The 20,557-nt window shown below is 52.2% G+C and overlaps 10 protein-coding genes across 10 annotated transcripts; 7 read left to right on the top strand and 3 right to left on the bottom strand.

Annotated features, from left to right (window-relative positions):
• Nucleotides 1-767: 767 nt before the first annotated feature.
• Nucleotides 768-3,033, top strand: P152DRAFT_137726 (cleft lip and palate transmembrane 1). The gene is made up of 2 exons (XM_033673820.1): nt 768-2,595; nt 2,643-3,033. The coding sequence occupies exons 1-2, from the start codon at nt 1,002-1,004 to the stop codon at nt 2,942-2,944; spliced, it is 1,896 nt and encodes a 631-aa protein (XP_033531655.1). The 5' UTR covers nt 768-1,001; the 3' UTR covers nt 2,945-3,033.
• On the top strand, nt 2,883-4,240 carry P152DRAFT_137742 (uncharacterized protein). The gene is made up of 2 exons (XM_033673821.1): nt 2,883-3,360; nt 3,429-4,240. The coding sequence occupies exons 1-2, from the start codon at nt 3,123-3,125 to the stop codon at nt 4,151-4,153; spliced, it is 963 nt and encodes a 320-aa protein (XP_033531654.1). The 5' UTR covers nt 2,883-3,122; the 3' UTR covers nt 4,154-4,240.
• A 766-nt stretch (nt 4,241-5,006) lies between these two features.
• On the top strand, nt 5,007-7,505 carry P152DRAFT_468003 (uncharacterized protein; the record flags this gene model as incomplete). Its single annotated transcript, XM_033680804.1, has 6 exons — nt 5,007-5,047; nt 5,098-5,731; nt 5,789-5,870; nt 6,309-6,344; nt 7,299-7,416; nt 7,469-7,505. 6 exons carry the CDS (start codon nt 5,007-5,009, stop codon nt 7,503-7,505), a joined length of 948 nt encoding a protein of 315 aa, XP_033531653.1.
• Nucleotides 7,506-8,231: 726 nt separating this feature from the next.
• Nucleotides 8,232-9,993, top strand: P152DRAFT_516184 (Mov34-domain-containing protein). The gene is made up of 3 exons (XM_033682934.1): nt 8,232-8,635; nt 8,695-8,966; nt 9,018-9,993. Exons 1-3 carry the CDS (start codon nt 8,452-8,454, stop codon nt 9,651-9,653), a joined length of 1,092 nt encoding a protein of 363 aa, XP_033531652.1. The 5' UTR covers nt 8,232-8,451; the 3' UTR covers nt 9,654-9,993.
• Nucleotides 9,912-11,572, bottom strand: P152DRAFT_508898 (uncharacterized protein; the record flags this gene model as incomplete). Its single annotated transcript, XM_033682602.1, has 2 exons — nt 11,356-11,572; nt 9,912-11,304 (listed from the first exon to the last, which is right to left on the bottom strand). Exons 1-2 carry the CDS (start codon nt 11,496-11,498, stop codon nt 9,912-9,914), a joined length of 1,536 nt encoding a protein of 511 aa, XP_033531651.1. The 5' UTR covers nt 11,499-11,572.
• Nucleotides 11,573-11,780: 208 nt separating this feature from the next.
• Nucleotides 11,781-14,565, top strand: P152DRAFT_484111 (uncharacterized protein). The gene is made up of 2 exons (XM_033681986.1): nt 11,781-12,100; nt 12,150-14,565. The coding sequence occupies exons 1-2, from the start codon at nt 11,995-11,997 to the stop codon at nt 14,390-14,392; spliced, it is 2,349 nt and encodes a 782-aa protein (XP_033531650.1). The 5' UTR covers nt 11,781-11,994; the 3' UTR covers nt 14,393-14,565.
• Nucleotides 14,566-15,013: 448 nt separating this feature from the next.
• On the top strand, nt 15,014-15,983 carry P152DRAFT_384231 (Sucraseferredoxin-like protein; the record flags this gene model as incomplete). The annotated part of the gene is made up of 2 exons (XM_033675798.1): nt 15,014-15,250; nt 15,306-15,983. Coding segments are annotated over 2 exons (915 nt in total), but the record flags the coding sequence as incomplete, so codon positions are not given.
• Nucleotides 15,984-16,121: 138 nt separating this feature from the next.
• Nucleotides 16,122-17,462, top strand: P152DRAFT_137636 (uncharacterized protein). The gene has a single exon (XM_033673819.1). The coding sequence runs from the start codon at nt 16,280-16,282 to the stop codon at nt 17,336-17,338; it is 1,059 nt and encodes a 352-aa protein (XP_033531648.1). The 5' UTR covers nt 16,122-16,279; the 3' UTR covers nt 17,339-17,462.
• A 951-nt stretch (nt 17,463-18,413) lies between these two features.
• P152DRAFT_451401 (uncharacterized protein) lies at nt 18,414-18,959 on the bottom strand (the record flags this gene model as incomplete). Its single annotated transcript, XM_033678225.1, has 2 exons — nt 18,414-18,470; nt 18,618-18,959. The coding sequence occupies 2 exons, from the start codon at nt 18,957-18,959 to the stop codon at nt 18,414-18,416; spliced, it is 399 nt and encodes a 132-aa protein (XP_033531647.1).
• Nucleotides 18,960-19,993: 1,034 nt separating this feature from the next.
• P152DRAFT_460833 (uncharacterized protein) lies at nt 19,994-20,443 on the bottom strand. Its single transcript, XM_033680000.1, has one exon. The coding sequence runs from the start codon at nt 20,375-20,377 to the stop codon at nt 20,006-20,008; it is 372 nt and encodes a 123-aa protein (XP_033531646.1). The 5' UTR covers nt 20,378-20,443; the 3' UTR covers nt 19,994-20,005.
• Nucleotides 20,444-20,557: the final 114 nt, after the last annotated feature.

The following is a 20,557-nucleotide window of genomic DNA, read 5'->3' as shown; positions in this document are numbered from 1 at the left end:
AATACGAGGCATCCTGATAATATTAGATGGTGTTGTTGAATTTATTTCATTGATCAAAAGCGCTCTACGTATCTACGTATTATCTCAAGGGGTGCGCGGAATCTGGGTTGCACGGAAAGTGGGTACGTTGACTTAGTCATTACTCTTCCCTAGATTGTATGATCGACGTGTGTTCGACATGGAATATACATAATATGGCAAACGAATGGTATGAGGCAGTTGGCTGATGGTTGTCTCAGTTGTCAGATGGACGTAGGGTAATTCAAATGAGCTCACTTGAAATAAAATGATGGATTACTGAGGGGTCTCAAGGAACGTGGCAGTAATAGGCACGTGCATTGATGAGTCATCATGCTGAGTCATCCAACCATCCTTCTTCATGAAGATTGCAGCCATGTACATACACGTCCATTCCTGTTATGGTTTGATCATTTGAGCGATGAGATGTCGATTACAGATTATATACAGTTGGGGAGAGCTATATAAGAATGGGTAGGATCCCCAAATGCCGATGTGGATGCCTCAGGCACTAACATTTGGGTAATTCTATACCTAATTGGGCTAGTATTTATGAGCCCATTTATGAGCGCTAGGGATAAATCGGGTTAGATTTCATGAAGACTTTATGAGGACGGCTTGCCCTAGTTGGATACTTGGATTCATAATGGCTGACAAACACAGGCAGATAACTGAGCCAATCATAATTGCCAAACTTGACAGGACCCATAAAAAGATGTGATTCGAAGATCGCGTGGAGTTAGGAAAAGCACCAACGTTGAGTTTGGACTTTGGAGGAACGTCGCCTGTACCGATTTCTGTTGGTCCAAAATTCCCTAGCACTTGAACGCAAAGTGCCGAGTGGAATTCATCGGTCCAACATGCCACAACCATCAGGCAGGCCCGCCCAAGGGCAGACCGGGAAACAAGAGGGAGGAGGCCAAGGCAGCGTACGTACGCCATCGTTGAACCTGCGCAACCTACGATATTGACCGCCGTGATAGATGTTGAAAACCATCCTCCAAACTGTCGGTATCTTCCTAGCGGTCCAGTTCGTCACCAACCAGTTCTTTGGAAAGGGAAGCACGTCCGCTGGAAAGCCCGCCGTCCCCGACTTCGCCGAACGACCGGCGGTACCTGATGCGGACGCGGAATATGCCAGGGTACCGAATGTCATCGCGCCGATGTGGTCGTCCGGGTCGAAGTTGGATCTCCGAGTCTATGTGTCGCCGTCGATGGTCCTGCCTTCCCTTTCATCCATGCCCAGCGATTCGCTGGTTGTCGATGAGCAAGAGTTTGGGTTCGGCAACTACAGCGATAAACGCGAGATCCATGTGGAGTTCCCGGTTCCGGAAGCGGTGCAGAATAATGGAACGCTATGGGCGCACTACTTCGTCGCGCAGTCCGGGTTCAATATGGACCCGGCGGCGAAGGACTACGACATTGCCAAGGCATATAACTTCGCGCGACCCCTGACTCAAGTTCTGGTCAAGAAGCGGCAAGCGAAGCTGAGAAACCTGCTGGAAAAGAAGAACATGTCGGAGGAAGAAGCCAGGGAAGAAGAGGAGCTGGCGAAGAAGCCAAAGGAATGGGCATCGTACTACCATTCGAACTTTTCCCTCAACTTCATCCCGGACTCAGGGACGCAGAATTATCCCCAGATGCATCCATCTCTCATCCAGTTTATCCAGCTCGACCGAACCGGCGCACGGGATGCGAGTGGACAGAATGGATGGTATTTCCCGATCCTCTATCCGAACACCTTCTGGCAACTGCGCGACCAGATGCTGGAGATTAACCAGACGGTCAAGCAATTGCCGCTCAATATCCAGCTCAGCAACCTGCCCAATTGGAGATACACCATCTTTGCAAGCGTCGACGAAGGCATGAAGGCGACCCAGTACCAGGCTGCGCAAGGCAATGCGCCTGCGACGGGAGACGGATCCGAGTTCGAGGAATTCAAACGCATCCTGCTCGACAGCAACACCTACCTGCTCGGCTTGACCTTCGTGGTCAGCGTCTTCCATATGATCTTCGAGTTCCTAGCGTTCAAGAACGACGTCAGCCACTGGCGCAAGAAGAAGGACAACGTAGGCACGAGTTTCCGAACCATCGTGGCGAACGTCGTCATGCAGACGATCATCTTCCTGTATCTCATGGACAACAACGAGAATACCAGCTGGATGATCCTGTTCAGTCAGGGAATGGGCATCGCCGTCGAGGCATGGAAGATCACGAAGACGGTGAATATTCGAGTTCGACCGACCGCACCCGGCTCGTTCCTGCCTTATTCCGTCGTGTTCGAAGACAAGCACAAGCTGTCGGAGACGGAAAAGAAGACCGAAGAGGCTGATGCCGTCGCCTTCAAATATCTATATCGCATCGCCGTCCCTCTCCTTTTCGCCTACGCAGGTTACTCCTTGTACTACGAGACTCACAAGTCATGGTACAGTTTCATCATCGCGACTTTAGTAGGCTCGGTGTATGCATACGGCTTCCTGATGATGGTCCCATCCCTGTACATCAACTACCGCCTCAAGTCCATCGCGCACATGCCCGGAAAGGCCATGATGTACAAAGTCCTCTCCACATTCATCGGTACGTTCCTCCCCTCTCACTGTGACGACGCAACTAATCCCGACTAGACGATCTCTTCGCATTCACCATCAAAATGCCTACCCTCCACCGTCTCGCCACGCTCCGCGACGACGTCATCTTCTTCATCTATCTGTACCAGCGCTGGGCATACCGCATCGATTACACGCGCGTCAACGAGTTCGGGCAGGGTGGCGATGATGAAGAGGAGGATGCCAAGGAAGCTGCGAAGCCGCTTGCCGCACCTGCCGATGCGGCGAGCAAGGGGGCGGAAGCAGCCGCGGTCAGCAAAAGCGCGGAGGCAGTTGCCAGTGGGAAGGAAAAGAAGGAGAAGCCGCGGAAGCGGAAGTGAGGGGTTAGGTTGGATTGGTGCGGGCGGTGTGTTGGTGATGTGTATGTATAGTGGGTTATGAAATATGCCGTCCTACTTTCTATAGATGCTGATTGCGGAGAGTTACGATGAGCTCTCTTTTGGACGTCCTTGCTTTCATGGGTAGCGTGTATGTTCTCGTTGGGTGTCCTGTTTCTCCATGGATCTTTCTTTTCGTCGTCGATTATTATTGCCTTCGGGATTGTACTGGGTCGAACTTGGCTCTGCTGGTGAGTTGGTTGCAGTATCACTACTATTTATCATGCGACCTCTCTCCATCATGTCCCATCTTTGTCAACATCCTACACAATCTGCAGTGCTTCCTCAGACACCACCTCAATCACCTTCAGACAGCTCATCTAACACCCGCATATCTTACCTACATACCTATCCACCATGTATGCCACCCAAACGTCTTGTGCAAATTCAACTTGCTGACGATGTACCGGGCAACCCATTCAACAAGCACGGCTCATCCCTTTCATCCTAGCCACCACGCTTGTACCAGGAAAGCCATTCGGCGCATTCGATGATCAAATTGTCTTCGGACGGTATAGTGAAGAGGACCTGGTCCCTCGAGCAGTTTTCGGGGGAGATGGAACCGGCACTTCGGGCATAAACTGCTTCGAAAGCACAGTCGCGTACCGACAGACTGCAACTAATGCCCTCTCTCTTGGAACCATTAGTACTGGGACAACCAGCAATCTCGACAGCCCCGATCATGGTTGGCACCGCATCGGCACAGATTTCCCGAACTCCTTAACAACCGCTGGCACGCAAGGCCACGGTCCCTGGTCCTCACTTAAGTCCTTTGCCCAGTCGCCCATCTCCAAAGACCAAGGCGAATGGACCTGGATCCCCCTGGTCTCCAGCAGCTGGCGAGCGGGAAATGAGACCACGAGAACGAAACCATGCGCCGATACCCACCTCCATTCTGCTACCTCCATTCCACGCACGACACCGACTGCCGCAGACCCTCCTAGCGCAGACGTAGTCCACACAACGCCTCTCCGGGGGCAGACTCCAACATATACGCTGACGACCGACTGGACACAGCCCAGGATGGCGTTGCGAACGCCCTATTCAAGCTACGCGCCGAGGTCGCGGTCGAGATCAAGATCAGGTTCGCTGGAAATGAAGTTGGTCGCAAGCTTGCCGCTGTTGATGTACCTGTTGTTATTTGGGCTGTGATCCCCAGGGCACATTGGCGGAGTCGATGAATGAGGAGGTTTGGCAGAGATGGATGAGATGAAGTCGTGCGACCTTTTGGAAACTCTTGGAAACTTTTGGAAACTTTTGGACGTCTTATTGTCGTTACTTACTCCCTCCTGTAAGTAGAAGGGCACAGAGGATAATTGAAATGTAATGGTTTGGGTTCCTAGGCTCTCCTGCCAGTCTCTATTTTGTTGCAGTGGTCGACCTGCGGAACCCTCGATATGGATAGCGGATGCTCACATTTCTCTGGCTTGTGATTTGAGATTTGAGAAAGTCTGTTCTTCAATGCATCATGGTACTCGATTCTGGATATTTTCTTACGGTGGGTAGTCTACAAGTACTCACACTCCGTACAGGTAACGAAGACGAGGTCTCTAATTGCATCATGAGGTGACGTCTGCGACAGATGCCACTAATTACAGCCAGATGCCCAGATGGTCGTCGGTCGACAGGGGCCCTGCATTTGTGGCCTAGTATCGCAGTCCTCCAAGTCTCATTGGATGTATTATCCCTGCAGAATCTGGGGAGCCGGGAATCCCAACGTCATAATTAGAGCATTCTCCTTAAAGCTCTTTCAACCACACCGATCATGCTATACTGTACTACAGTGCACCATGGGAAGATCGAGGGCGGCATCTCAAAACCTGTACAGGTATTTAATGGAGGCCACTGTCTCCGCCTTACACAATCTAGATGCACCTTCACTGTCAATTCTCGGGCGATCCGCAGCAGGGAGTCCAGCCCTATTTCCCTTGTAGTCTCCCCCGACATCACTAATATTGAGAATTATCGAAGACAAGAGCAAGGAAAAATATTGCAATTAATCACCATGGCGCAAGAAGAAGTAGTCAAAGGGAAACCGCTCAATGAGTACGCAGAACACCTCCGTATCCTCCACATCATCCCCTAAACCTCCTCAGGCTCCTCACCCACTCCCTCGTCGACATTTATGTCGGCCCCGACAATCACCACTGGCCCCTCCACGAAAAACTGCTCACCACCCGCTCCGCATTCTTCTCCCAGCTCTTCCGCACCACCACCCGCTTCGGCCTCCCCGACGACAGCGACGCAGCCTTTAAGCTCTTCGTCGGCTGGCTGTACTCCGGCCGGATCCCGCCGCCGACGAAAGAAAGCGAGCTGACCGAGCTGCTGGAACTCGCGCTCATGGGGGAGCGGTGGGCGATTGCGGGGTTGGTGAGAGAGGTGTTGGAGACGGTTCGGGGGTGGTATGCACGCACGGACACGTATCCTGGGTTGAGGCGGGTGCAGTATGTGTATGCGAACACGGAGGTGGAGAGTCCGGTAAGGGCAATGATGGTGGGGGCGGTGGCGAGAATGTTGGCGTTGAGGGATCCAGGGGAGGGGATACCGCGGCATTGGGAGAAGGCGTTGAGGAGGGATGGGGAGTTGGCGGTGGAGATCATCGTTGCAATTCAGGGGTGGCGGTTGGGGGAGTTGGTGAGTGGTGAGGAGAAGGTTCCGGATACGAGGAGGGGGGTCGCTGGGATGAGGGAGAAGGAGAGTGTGAAGAAGGTGGAGAGGCTAGAGGATAAGGTGCGAGGAATGGATCCGAAGACGCTGGCTGTGCGTGGGTCTATCATACCGTCCAAGGCGGAGGACAAGGTTGGGAAGATTGATATCGGTGACAAGAAGGAAGATCTGGAAAAAGATGTCAGAAGCGAAGGCGAAGACAGTGTTGCTACGCTGGTTAATGCCGCCCACTGAACGATCTCTCAACAAACAGATCTGCCTGACTTGCTGTTTGGAGTTCAGCGCTGAATCGAGGCTCACCGTCAGGATGCTTGAGTGCAATATTCCTTTTAGCGTTACGAGGGGATTCCGCAAAATCGGATGTACACGGTTGTCCCTAATCTTCTCCACTGCCCAGATCGTAATAACAATTTGACCTGATAGATTGATAAAGAGCGAAGGGGCTTGTGAGCAGTGAGATCAGTGAAATTGCATAGGGAATGAGAAGATTTAAAGTGCTCGATTACGCTCTCTGGTCAGCTTTTCAAGTCTAGAGCGCACATGTCCTTATTCATAGTCCCACGCGGGCACTAGAGAACCAATCTCTAAGCCTCTTCCGGTGGGACGGTAAATGCCTCTACACTTTTATACTTTCATAAAGCTATGATGGAATTGACACCCGAAACATGTTCTCGCCGTTTGCAAATCACAAGCAATATCACCACTTGCTTTATTGATTTCACGGTACAAACTACTTTATCAATTATCAAGGTTGTGATGATAGACACAAGGGATGTTGGTTGAATGGACAATACAGGAAGTGGAGAATATATTTTCATTTCAGTCTATTCTCCCAACATGTACTGACAGTGGCCTGTTATGTCTCAGAAAGAGTTATGTACCATATAGTTTACTGTCTCCGGAGCCCCACTGGTTAATTTTCAGGCTTTTAGAATCAATTCCTACTAGTTCCACCCACAATTCTTTTTCTTTTTTCTATGCTTTTGGATCTGTGCATCTCATTTTACCATCATAGAGCCAATTGACACACAAATAGCTGTTATGGCTTAGGGTAAGGCCCACAATGTACCTATCAGGAAAACTCTGGCTGCTCTCTGCCATCGTTTCCTGTAGGAAGGCGGTTGGAAACCAGTCGATTTAGCTCTTTGTCATTTACCTCAAGTTTCGCTCTCACCAGCTCTTCTCTTCTGAATATTTTGACACTGGCTTGATTTGGGCGATACTAAGCATTGTATGCTGTGAACAAAATGGATAGCTTGACCAAAATTAGAAGAAGTAACAGAGGGCGCCATGCATCATAAGAGAGAAGTAATAGAGCACTGGAAAGGAGAAACAGTATGTGAATTCGGTACTCTGTTAAGTGTCTATAATAATATACAGCATGTGAGTTCTGTGATAATGCCTTACCCCTTTGAGGATACCAGGCTGTGGTGAGAATAGAACAAAAACTTGTAGTGTTTACATCCACGCATCTGCACGCACACGCAAATATATACATGAAAAATCACTACACCACCACAGCTTTTCGAAACCATGGCCCAGGCAACAACAACTCTACCGGGTTTACATCGTTTACAATTTACCCTCAGAATTGAAACCATAAGGGGTAGTTCCCATTTTATCATTCCAGGGGCCACCGGGTTCCCCGTCAGGATCGCTCCTGATGGTAGAACATCCGTTGCAAATGCAAGTGCGCTAGCAAATGAAACCAAGAGCACATTGGGACGACTAGAGCTCTGGACAGATGGGTTATTCGATGATAAGGAGGGCGCTGGAGCTATAGCCATCATGCGCAAAAAGGGCGCAGGGAATTGGAAGAGGGACTGTCAGGTCTTAGACTTCCCGCATAGAAGAAGCGGGTTCTTCGCAGGAGCACGGGCAACAAGCAATGGCACTGAGATGTTCGCCCACTTGAGGGCAATCGAGATTGCTACCGTAGAAGACTTGAACAAATCAAAAGGAGTCACTGAGATTCAAATATTTTCTGACAGTATAGACAGCCTTCGAGAAGATCGCAAAGGCCCAACACAAGGGGAAACCCCCTTGGTGACATAATTATAAGAGGAAGACAACGCCTACATCATGAACACTCCCTGACCCTTAATTGGGTCAAAGAACATGTGGGACTGAGAGGAAATATGCTGGCCCTCTCGAAGGTCAAGATCGAAGGTGGGGTGTTACAGTGGTAAGGCGACTATACTTCTCCTATGCGTAAAAGAAACAGTGGAAGAAACCAGGTAATCAGGGCATCGGATTGCACCACAATGATCCAACTACCGCTAGTGGCATACGTCCATTCACCCAACCCAGACTCTTTTCATTGAGAAAAAGTCATTTCTTATGTATTATTGAAACCCTAGAAGTGCCCTGGAGATACATTTTAAGGATTGGGGATTGATCGATCTCTTTATTGTCGTTATTTACGGATATACTTAAACGCCAGAAGTTAAGAGTTAGAATTCCGATCATGGGAGTTGACGTTGTTGATATTCCAGATATCTTGGCATTGCTGACCCATTTTTCTACGTAGGGCCTCCGGCCTCCCGCCTTCACAGCACACAGACCATCACCACAGCATCGCAGCATCGACCGCTCCGCTGAAGACTGAAGGGTGGTGACAACTTTACGTGCATTCTCCTGCTCTTATCACTTGTTTTACTACCTGTACCACAACATCCAACTCACACAAACCTGTCCACCTTCACACCTTCCCCGGCCTTTCCCCATCTGTCCATTCCATCCTCACACAATCTTTCTTCACTCCTCCCTCCTCGCCGTCCACCATGCCGGCCACCACAGCAGAAACCCTCGCATTAACATCCCGAACCGTCTCCGTTGCGCCGCTCGTTCTTCTCTCGGTTGCAGATCACTATGGAAGAACAGCAAAGGGCACCAAGAAGCGAGTAGTGGGTGTTCTACTGGGCCAGAACGATGGTCGGAATGTGCGAGTGTCCAATAGCTTTGCTGGTAGGTCCCATCTATCATCCATCAGCTCCAGCTCACCATCCGCTAACGAATTTCCTTAGTGCCATTTGAGGAGGACGAGAAAGACCCATCGGTGTGGTTCCTCGATCACAACTATGTCGAGTCGATGAACGACATGTTCAAGAAGGTCAACGCTCGGGAAAAGTTAATAGGATGGTATCACTCCGGACCGAAGCTACGAGCCTCAGATTTGGAGATCAACGAACTGTTCAAGCGATACACCTCCGATCCTCTGCTTGTGATCATCGACGTGCAACCGAAAGAGGTTGGCGTACCTACAGATGCCTACTTCGCCGTGGAAGAAATCAAAGATGTATGCTGCCATTCATGACATCTCATATTCCATGTCTAACAGAGCAAACAGGACGGCACCACCACCACCAAAACCTTCGTCCACACCCCCTCCACCATCGAAGCCGAAGAGGCCGAAGAAATCGGCGTTGAACACCTCCTCCGCGACATCCGCGACGTCGCTGTCGGCACCCTCTCCACCCGCATCACCTCCCAGCTCCAATCCCTGCAAGGCCTGCACCTCCGCCTCCGCGACATCGGCCACTACCTCCAAAAAGTCCTCGACGGCGAACTGCCCGTGAACCACGCGATCCTCGGCAACCTGCAAGACGTGTTCAACCTGCTCCCGAACCTTTCGACGCCCAAACCCACCGCGGCGACGGCCGACGCGACGCCCGGGATGCCGACGGTGGATAACTCGGAACTGTCGCGCGCGATGAGCATCAAGACGAACGATCAGCTGATGTCGATCTACCTAAGCAGCTTGATCCGTGCGATCACGGCGTTCCACGATCTGATCGAGAATAAGATTCAGAATCGGCAGCAGCAGGAGGAAAAGGATGCGGGGACCGGGGCGGAGAAGGATGAGAAGGAGAAGGCGGAGGGGAAGGATGGGGAGAAGAAGGAGGAGGATAAGGAGGGGAAGGCGAATGGGGTGAATGGGGAGACGAAAGGGAAAGGAAAGGAGGGTGAGGGGAAGAAGTCATAAATCGGGTTCATCATCTTGGATCGCACAAAACGGGTACCGTACACCGATTGCTGTCTGAGATTTATGGTCTTGGTGGGTACATCACTCGGCGCTACAAGTGGCCCTGCCTTCATATCGCAGGGTAGTCATACAGGGCGTAATTCCTGCGCGGGAGTTCAGGACGGTAACTAGAGCCTCACAGCCACTCGTCATCGTCAACACGATACGAACATGATTCATACATTCGTCTCATCATTCATCCTGATACTCCCGCTCGCTCTATGCAAAATTGTATATCAACACCTTCTGCCCCCCCTCCTCCCTCCCCTTCCACACCACCACATTCTCCTCATCAAACCCCACCCACCCCGGCTGCGGCACATGCCCCAGCCACAGCTGCACCCGATTATATCTCGCCGCCGTCACCGGACACATCTCCTCCGGCCCCTCCACCCCCGGATCCACAATCACACTGGTCGCGTCCTCCGCCCCCCGTGGCCCCCCGAACCCCTCCAACTCCCACACCCGCACCTCCCCCTCCTCCCCCCGTCCCACGCTCACCGCCCGCCCTTTTGGCGACACGTGCGCCGCCGTCACTGCCGATAAATGCCCCCAGAGTACCCGCCCCGCGGAGATCGCCAGCCCCTCCGGCGTCGACGTGACCATCGACAATGTCAACGTGTTCTCTGGGTGTGCCATGAGCAGATACGGATGGCTGTAGCTCAGCGCGGTGGGTCGGGAATGGCGGACGAGGCGGGGGATACTCGGGGTTACGGAGCTTTCTCCTGCGCGCGGGTGCGCGACGGCGGTGCGGGAGGAGAGGAGGACGCCGGTGAGGGAGAGGCGGAGTTCTTGGAGGCCGGATTTCCAGGGGAGGAAGGGAGAGGAGACAGGGTAGGCGATGGAGGCGGTGAGGAGAGTTGGGGATTGGCGGAGGGAGAGGGAGACGGGGGGGGAGACGGTTTGGGAGGTGAAGGAGTGGAGGAGGTGGGGAGAGGAGAGGGGAGAGGGGGAAGGGAAGCGGTAGAGGGAGAGGAGGTGGGTGGAGGAGAGGGTGAGGATGAATGGTAGGGATAGCGCGACTGCTGTGATCGCGCCGTTGCTTGATGGGGGGTGGGTGTATACTGGGGAGAGTGTCGAGGAGCGGATCGAATGTTCGTAGACGGAAAATCGACCGTTCTGAAACCCGATGGTAATTCTGTGCGCCCCATCCTGGGTATCCTGTGCGTCCACCGCGATCGCCGTCGGCGGATTTCGCTCCTCGTCTTGGAGATTGTAGCACGCTAGCAGTCGCTGCCTCGTCTTCGCCGAAAACGCCCGCAGCCCGCCGACCGAGTCGACCGTGTATATAACGCCCTTGTGGAACCGAACCAGCAACGACGGGACCGGCGGTTCCTCCGACACCTCGAGCTCCGCGACGTTACAGGTCCCTTTCGCCCAGTTATGCCGCAGCTTGTATTGCCGCTTCCAGTTCGTCTCCGTCCCTCGCTTCACCAGATTCTCCTCGTCCAGCCATTTCGAGATCTTCGAGGAGAAATGTAACTGCTCCGAGACGCGCTCCGACTCTTTCAGGTTCGGGATGCGGGACGCGCGCGGGCGGACGAACCGGTCGTAGTAGAGCGCTTTCCACAGCTGTGAATCGCCGCCGATACGGTTGAACTTACGGGATATACTGGGTGTTCGTGTCAGTGGATAGGCCGGGGACAGGGACCTGGAGGCTCACTTTTGGGTGTGGATAAGGCTCTCGATCGGCAGGAAAGACAGGATCCGGACCAGAACCTCATCGCTCAGACTCGATATCCGGTCCACCTGCCGTACCCTCTTCCGCACCGGCTGATCCGAGGCATCCTCAAGGTCTCGCTTCATTTCGCGAGCGCCCAGCTTACCGGTTTGAATCCTAGAAGTAAATATGACTGGTTTATAGCAGAATGACGATCAGCATTCGATATGTACGCAGAGATGTTGGACGTGGCCAATCTGATATCTCCAAGTCATTGAACGAGGCGGTGGGTCTTTCTGCCTCAGGCCTGAACATTTATCGATCAATCTGATAACAATTCTTGGCATGTCACCTGACTTCGCGTCTACTTTCTGGACGCGACTCGCGCGTCAACGATTGTCTCATATATGTATCAGACGCCCTGGATGCGCTGGATCCTGTGGATGCCGTGGATGTATCGGATTTTCAACATTCACAACACTCACGAAACCCAATGCGCCTTCCCTCGCAACGACCATTACGACATATAATGACTGCGATCTCGATTCGTACAGGCTCCATTCGTGGCTAAGAACCATCCTCCGCGTTGCCACTGCTCTGCATTTTAGCCTGGATGATATTTGTCGGATTCGATCGCTGCAGATGGCGTCGGAGGAGTGGTTGCAGCATCAAAACAATGCTATTACGATAGCACTGAAGAACGTCTCCGGTGTATTCGAAGACAGCCTCTCTCAACTCAAAGAACATGGTAATCATGCTTTGCGGCTGAAGCGGGGTCCAACGTTAACATTTCGCAGTGAAGCTATGCGAGGGACGAATTAAGGACAAAGATGATACGATTGATGTATTACGGCATTCAAATGAATCGCTCGAAGAGGAAAACCGCCGTCTTCGGGAACAGCTGCTCTCTAGATCGGCAACAAAAGGCCGCACGAATGACCCGGACTCGACAGTCAATTATGAAGAACTTCAACGGAATATAAACGCATTGACAGAAACCAATGCCAACCTCCAAACCAGCACCGATCTGGCAGTGAAGCGGTTGAAGGAGGCCAAGACATTGGTGGTGTCATGGCAGAAATACTTCGAGAAGAAACATGGCGTGTGCTGCGGGCCAGGAGTTGTCTCGCAGATGAAAGGATTTCGCGACTGCACCAGTAGCGCAGGGCGGGCGACTACACCCCCCAGGAATATTATGTCCCTAGCTTCGAATCCTTTACCTGATCCGCTAGTCATACCCGAGTCGCCGTCAGTTGCACGGCACTATGATATTGAAGAACGTCAAAGACTGAGTTCTTCGATCGACCACCCGCCCGCTGACAACATTCATCGGACGACAATGGAGCTGTCCAAGCAATCTACGTTGCCAAATGGCCAGAATATGCCAATGGAAAGAATCATAGGCTATTCGACAAATGACGTCGTGAAGTCGAGCCAGGCGACCGAAGGCGAGCCATTGTCTTTAGGAGCCCAGGAAGAATCCCTTAACCAAAGAGATGAGGACGAACCGGTCGTTGTATCGGAGCGTCTATTGCCACGGAGACGACCAGCTCGCACTTCAAGCACGGCCGACCCATCGCGAGGATCGCCAGAAGACCCCATCGTTGTCAAGGAAGAAACAATGAGCAGCCAGGCCACTGAAGGCATGAAGAGAACCTTGGGACGGGTTGAGACGCTGGATGATGAGACGCAGTTCTCGAAGTTCTCACCACGGAAACGAATGAAGATGGCGCCTCCCCTTTCTGCGCAACTCTCATCTAGTTCCGTTGGTATACCTGATCGAGCGTGTAGCCTCCCAGCCGAGGAAAGCCAGAGAATGACAGGCGACGACCGTCGCCGGGTAAGCGGATCTCATTTGCAAACACCCGCAGCTCTACCCCGGCCGCAAAGCGATCCCGAATGGAATGAAGCAGAAGACGATATGGTGTTTGACCAACATCAAGCTACCTTGAACGCATCAAAACGAATTCCACAAGAAAGGTTCCTCCATCCTATTGACGCAAATTTCCTACCTCGAGCTACGATATCAGAGAGCAGGAGAGGGAGTAGGCGTAAGATGGGAAGCAGTGAGCACAAGATTGGCTATTTGGCTGAAGATGCGACCCTCACAGATCAGACGAATACTCCACATCAAGAGAAGAACGTCCGCTCTGAAGATCGCCTGTTCACACTACTCGCGGCTGCCGAGCCATCCCCAAGACAGACGATCACTCCGCGACGCAGTCCTAGTGCTGATCGACGCCTGCGAAAATCACTTCCGAGCCACGCACCGGAGCCGAGAACGGCCCGGAAGACAAGAAGTAAACAGGTTGCAAACGTCCCAACCCCACAGTCCGCGCCGCCCCGGACGAGGGTAGCCTCCACTGAAGTGGGAGGTCCTAGTAAACAATTCCCGACAAAGCGGCTTCGCGATCTTCCTGTCCGCGAGCTAAATCTAGAAGACTTCCGGGTCAACCCCAACCTGAACGAGGGCATAATGCATGCATTTAGCGAGGTCGTCCGTGGCCATGCACGAAAATGCCTCCCCGGCTGCACCGATCCATCGTGTTGCGGGCAAAACTTCCTGGCCATGGCCGAAAACGCCGGACCCGAAATGTTCGACGTGCCGAAGGGGTTCGCCTCCTCGCAGGAGAGCATTTCCGCCGAGGAGCACGAACGCGACGACCAAGGCAACTTCATCGTCACCGCCCGAGTCGGCGGTACCAAAACCGCACTCCATCCCAACGACATCCGCGTCCTGAAGAACTACCTCGGCCAAGCGTTTTCCTTCGATCTCCTCTCCTCCATGAACGCAAAGGGCTTGAAGGACACGGTCTCCGAGGCGCGGGCAGATTGGTTGTCCGAGAAATATGGCAGGCACCGTCAGGCGTTCACGCGCAGGCCGACGCCGCCGCTGTATTGGAGGACGGATATGCCAAGCACGCAGGAGTTGGAGAAGCAGAGGAAGGAAGCAAAGGAAGCGAATGCTAAGGAGGTGCAGGAGAGGGCACGGATAGCACTTCGAGGGGGGGGCAGATGGGTATTCAGGGATGAAGTATGACATCTCTAACGACTCTGGTCATTCGGGCGGAATCTGTCTTTAGCTCGGCCTAGTAACGATACAGAATCATGGCCACTACGCCTGTTTATGCCGGTGTCTATGTACGACTATCCTGTATGCTAGTTGTTCACTGTAGAATCCATGCGTATCCGGCAATTGAATGTAGAATCCCGAGGGCAGTGTTAATGTTCGCCCACATCAACGACCAGACCAGTTAGTCACGGTGGACAATTCATCCAGCCGCTTGGCCCGTCCTAAATAGGTTTACGGTGCGCAATCATCAAGGCTTGTCTCCATTGTCCCCATAACTGTTAACGCCGATATTACTCGAATAGGTCGTAGTGCGAAAGTCAAGCAACAAGGAATAATGACGACGCCAGGATTTTGTTGCTGACTCGTCTATATATACCATTCAATTCACCAACCCCCAAGAGCATCGTTCTTTAATTGCCGTGCTTCTCCGTGGTTCCAGGAAGCAACTTCCCCAAACCTTCCGCTTTCCGACCCTGCGGTGGAATTCACGGAATGCATACCTCAGCATGCGTTCTATGGCGCCAGTCCCCCAAATTCTCCGCCGCGAGACTGCGACGAGCTTATAGTCGAGCACGCATTCATATCCCGCCGCCCCTTCCGGTGACCGCAACATGTCCGCCTGCAACATGTTCCTGCAGGCCGATGCCAGCGGATCTGGATATCGACCATAAGACTGTGATGGGCAATAGCGTAGCTCCATATTCGGAGCATGTGCTGGTTTCGACGGGACGAAGCGATTGGCCGAGCAGGATAGAGGACGATGAGTCCACTCCGGTCGTCGCGGCACTAAAGGGGGCGTTTGGGAGAGGAGGGAAGTACACCGATGTTCGTTAGTGTCCCGTATCGAACGTGTTTTCTGCGCTGCTAACGATTCAAGTAGCCATTTCATAATGTATTGACCTCCACATCGTCGTTGAAACCGACCGACTCGACCGCAGATACCAGCTCCGTTCTCCTATTCCCCAGCTTTCAATACTTCCCTCGGATCGAGAATACATCCCCCGCAATGGAGGCGCTAGTCAAGGGATATCTGCTCCCGACAACGCTCCACAAACACCATGACGTCTTGTCTCCGGAACAGAAAGCTGGCCTGACCAGGGACGAAAGCTTTCGGTCCGAGCTCGATGTCAAGCCCGTGCAGGACGTAACTGTCCTCATTTGCGGCCATGGAGCACGAGACAACAGATGTGGTGTCCTGGGACCTTTATTACAAGCTGAGTTCGAGGATAAGCTTGCGATGGCCGGCTTCGATGTGCGGCAAGATCCGCCGGGATCCGCTCCGGAGAATGGGCAGAGTAGCTCAAGGCCGGAGACGGCGCTTACAGCAAGAGTTGGTCTCATCAGTCATATTGGCGGGCATAAGTTCGCGGGCAATGTCATCATCTACATGCCGAACTCGAGCAGCAGTCATGGGCTGTCGGGCAAGGGGATTTGGTATGGACGGGTCGAGCCAAAGCACGTGGAGGGGATCATTAAAGAAACCATCCAAGAAGGAAGAGTGATCAAAGAACTGTTCCGGGGTGGAATAGGGCGGCATAGTGAGCCGCTGAGATTATAGCATGACGATAGAGCCTTGTACAAATAGATGTAGAGAGTCATGCAGCGAGGATAGCAACTTGACGCCACTCCATCAATAATTCCACCCTTAATCCATCTTGTATTAGATATTCAATATCTACTGTTCAATACGCCCCAGAACTTTTTTACCATTCTCTCTCCATAGCAATGATATGGCACGTTCGCATTTTCTTCGGAGTTTACGTCCAAGCTCCGAGCCGTATCAACTTCCCCAGTTCTGCGGATTCTTCCCGAACATCTCTTCCTCCGTTTAAGTGAAATATTTCGACGCCATCCATGAATCCATCGAAGCTGCGGAGTCTACGACCCACCATTGGAGCAATCGCATGCTTCGGCGGCGCAGCTTTCTTCGGAACATGGTACAGACGATCATTCGCAGATCGTAGCACCGCGAGTCGAACCTTCGATCCGGACTACTTCTCACAATTCACCCTCGAGTCAAAGCAGCCCGTTTCCTCTACAAGCGCCATATTCACCCTACGCCAGCACATCCCCGGCAAAGACGAGGCCGATAAGCTTCAAGCTTTCAACGAACGTTTCTGGAGAACGCTTTGGAGCGTGCAGATTAAGCAGCCCCAACTTCAAATCGGGAGGGATTACACGCCGCTACCCCCTTTACTCGACGATGATGGCTCTACGAACCATTCCAACTCGATCAAGCTCCGTCTATACGTCCGCGCGTATAACCCTGGAGAAATGTCCTCCTACATCCACCGCCTACCAATAGCTGGAAAGCTAGACCTCCGAGGACCGCATAATGAACTCGCTGTGGATGGCGATATAGAAGAGGTTGTCTTTCTTGCTGGAGGGACGGGGATTGCTCCAGCTATGCAAATGGCATACGCGCTGTCGCAGTATCCAAATGCTCGCATGTCCATTTTGTGGGCATGTAGGCAACGCGAAGATTGCGCTGGTGGAGAGGGCAGTGTAGTACCCCCCTCGAAGTCGTGGAAAGATCGACTATCTGGATCGAAGCAAATCCCTGTTGCGATTTCCGCTGGCCCCAAGAGCCCGATTGTCGAGGAGCTCGAAGGGTTACAGAAACGCTGGAACGATGGCTCCGATTCAGCGGGTGGGCGACTACGGATACAGTACTTTGTGGACGAAGAGGGGACGTTCATCAACTACAAGGAGGTCATGACGCTAGCTAAGCCCAGCGCACCTGCAAGTCCTTCTTCTCGTGGGAAGAAGGTCCTGTTTGTCTCCGGCCCTGATGGTTTCATCAACTATTGGGCTGGTCCGAAGGTATGGCGTGATGGCCAAGAACAGCAAGGACGGTTAGGTGGAGTCCTCGCCCGCCTAAATCTACGGGACTGGACCGTATGGAAGCTATAGACGTCGAATGTGCAGTGACAGGAATTTATGCAGCGTTTGATGCTCTGCTGGATTCCGCTGCTGCCCTCTATCTCGGAGACGTTGTTCCCGGCGCTTTGGAGATCCCCCGATGCCCACGATCATGCCGCTCAGACGCTGCTGGAGAGAAATAAAGATGAAGAACACGCTCGTGTGGCAGACCCTCAACTTCTTCGCGCTCGCGTCCATGAGGATGTGTCTCGTCTCCCGGTTCGGAGACCACGTCCGCAATGATGGCTGTCTCGGAGGTCGCAGGAAAGCCGAAAGGCCTTTGCAGGACGCGATACTCGCGTGATTTTGTCAATCTAACCGCTCCCCCAAAGGGTTCCAGGCCTATCATCCGAGCTAAGCCTTTCCGATCTTTCAGCAAAGCGCCAAAACAAGTCTACGTAGGCAGAAGAACGATTCACAGGACGCACAACCTAGTATCTGCCATCGTGCAGTCGAATTGCTGCTGTTCTGTTAATCTTTATCGGCCACGCTATTCATCTCATGGAGATTTTGGAATCGGTGCCATGCCGAGCAGGAAAGGTTTCCTGGTCGAATATTTTGAGAGCAGTATCTATCCAGCAACTCTTCTACGATACTGGCGGTCTCTCCCTGGCAATGACTGAGTGTGGGACACGGGGACTATGGGGAGAGTTTGGAACCGTTGCACAATCATGCAACTATCTTCCCATTTCGTCTTTTGACCTTGACGAGTCGCGTTGGTAGTTCGTGATGGCTCGACTGGGGACAGCCCTTTGGTGGTGCTGGAGACATGTCGAAAGCCATTGTCGAGCCTGCTCAAAATTCTTTCCCCCGATTCTAGTCGTCGATGGGCGATTGTTCGCGACGTAAGCCCCGAAATCTATACTGGAATTAGCGAATGCGTTTCTGTACAAGGTTGTATGGCATTTACATGCGCTTAACAGTAAACGAAACCCCCCCCAAGCTGTCACTGGCGAATCCTTCTCTAAACGAGAACCAGACAATGATTTTCGGGGTTTGTGTATATAATAAAGAGCCACCCAACTTTGATTTCAAACACTTAATTAGCAGTCGCCACCCGTGCTATTCATAGAGTATAGGGACATTTATCCATAACGGTGGTGAGGGGGGAGGTTAATGAAATCTTAAGAAAATATCAGAAAGCGAATTCCATGATTGAAACTCTTCCAGACAGGTACCCAAACCCAACAATGCCCCCATAAATAGCAACGCAGTATGGCCGATGCTCGGGTGGAAGCCAAAGAACCCGGTCAGTATAACGACAACTCACCCATTGGTCCTCAACGAAGATGAAGGGTCGATCCTGTGGTTGGGAAACAGCTGTCCCATCAGAGATAGATAATGAAAGATTGAACGAACCAACATTGGCCTGGGGAGAGGTGCCGTCCGGCGAGAAGGCTACGGCCCAGATCACGTCCGCATGGCCCTCGGGCGTCTGCAGCAGCGCGCCCATCCGGCGTCCCACAGCTTGGCTGTGCTGTCGCTCGAGTCCGACGCCAGTGTCTTGCCGTCCGGTGAGAAGGCCATAGTCCAGACCCCGCCTGTATGGCCCTCGAGCGTCTGCAGCACGGCATTCCACTTCTCCACTACCCTTGGCAACCTTCGTATCCATCTAGGTATGCATTGTTTAAACTTCTCCTTTATTATGCTCTTCGCCGGTGCGAAGGCGAGGGCACTGCAGTACGTCTGAAGGGGAGCCTGCTCGATAGCTGGCCGGTTATAGAGGACGAACCGCTTCGTATCATCGATGAAATCCGAAAGACCAGGACAGTTCACTTGACTAACCGAATTGTTAGCGTAAACTTTCGCTGCGCTGGAGGAGTACTGACCGAAGCAAATGACTCTAAAGATGCGATAGCATAGACTCCTTCCGAAATCTTCCCCATCCATCCAAGGGCCTCTAGCCAGTGGAGCAGGTGCTCCTGTATGAAACGGTGTACTTGGACTTCGAGATGAGCACCGCTCCTCCGAAGATGCTGTACCCAATAAAGACATGCATACGGAACATATGGAAGAAGGTGATTCTCCACATGACAGGTTTCAACGTCAGCCACAAGTGCTCCTGGCGGGTCAATATCAAGAATATCTCGTTTGAGCGATTTAGATATGAGTTGTATACATTTTGTGGCTAGGGCCTGGTGCGCTTGCTTCTCGTCGACCCAAAAATCTCCGCATCTCGTCTTTTCGTAAAGGAAACCCCGGAATGAAGGATGATGAATACGGGGTGGACGGCTTTGCTCTTTAGGAATGTCGAGAATCGCGTGGAGATCAGCAAGTGTTTGATCTACTTTGTCTTGAGGGATCCTGAGTAGTTTGCTTAAAGACTGGGCAGAGAGCGGAGAGAATAGTCACAATGCTTCCAAGCAGGCTTCTCAGCTTAGATAATCGCTCTTCTACCTCTTCATCTGAATAGGCTGGAGATATACAGTGGCGAAGAACAGTAGTATAGATCTCGTTGAGATGCTTCTCCGGCGCATTAATTGCAGTGCTGCTATGGTTTAGGATTATGTTTAGTCTCTTTGCTGCAAAGCTTTCCCCTTCGCGGATGAAGCGGCATGCAGTGGCCGCCCAGATGAATAGCCCATTTGCACTGTGAACGAGTTGTTCAACGAGTTGCTCAACGTTCTGCTCGCCAGCCAGCCAGCATCAGGATAGTGCCTATGAGCAATACGTTCGAGCTCGTGCCGCAAGAATATGCGGATATCGTGATCGACAATCGACGACGATATTTTGTGGAGTACAAAATCCTGATGCACGGCATCTAGGATGGTCGAAGCTGTTGCGGATGGGAACCTCAGGCCGGCTGGTTAAGAATACTCGAAGCTGGACCGTCTCTAAGGATTGAGCCTCCGCTAATAGTTCTAGAATAGTCCGGATGTCATTCTCGTCCTCGCACTCATCAAGCGCGTCAACGATAAGAATATATCGGGACTGGTTGCTGCTGCCTGGCAGCTTCGATAGTGGGCCATAAATCAGATGCCGCCATTGTTTGTGGATATTGGGATGGTGGGGGATGGAGCCGCTAGCCATTATTGAACATCATCACCGTTGCATTCTGACTAGGTTGAGAGTTTAGGATATAGTTCTCATTTGCGCTCTCGGTCGCATAGATGTTGTAATAGACAAGCAGATGTTGAGTTGCTTGATTGAATGCTGAGTCTGTTGCGATGCTTACGAATAACTAATAAGTCCATACATACACCCTTGACT

This window comes from Eremomyces bilateralis, assembly GCF_010015585.1.
Source record: "Eremomyces bilateralis CBS 781.70 unplaced genomic scaffold P152scaffold_20, whole genome shotgun sequence".
NCBI lineage: Eukaryota > Fungi > Ascomycota > Dothideomycetes > Eremomycetales > Eremomycetaceae > Eremomyces > Eremomyces bilateralis.
Note: the sequence above shows the minus strand (reverse complement) of the source record. Positions and strands in the feature narration are given on the sequence as shown.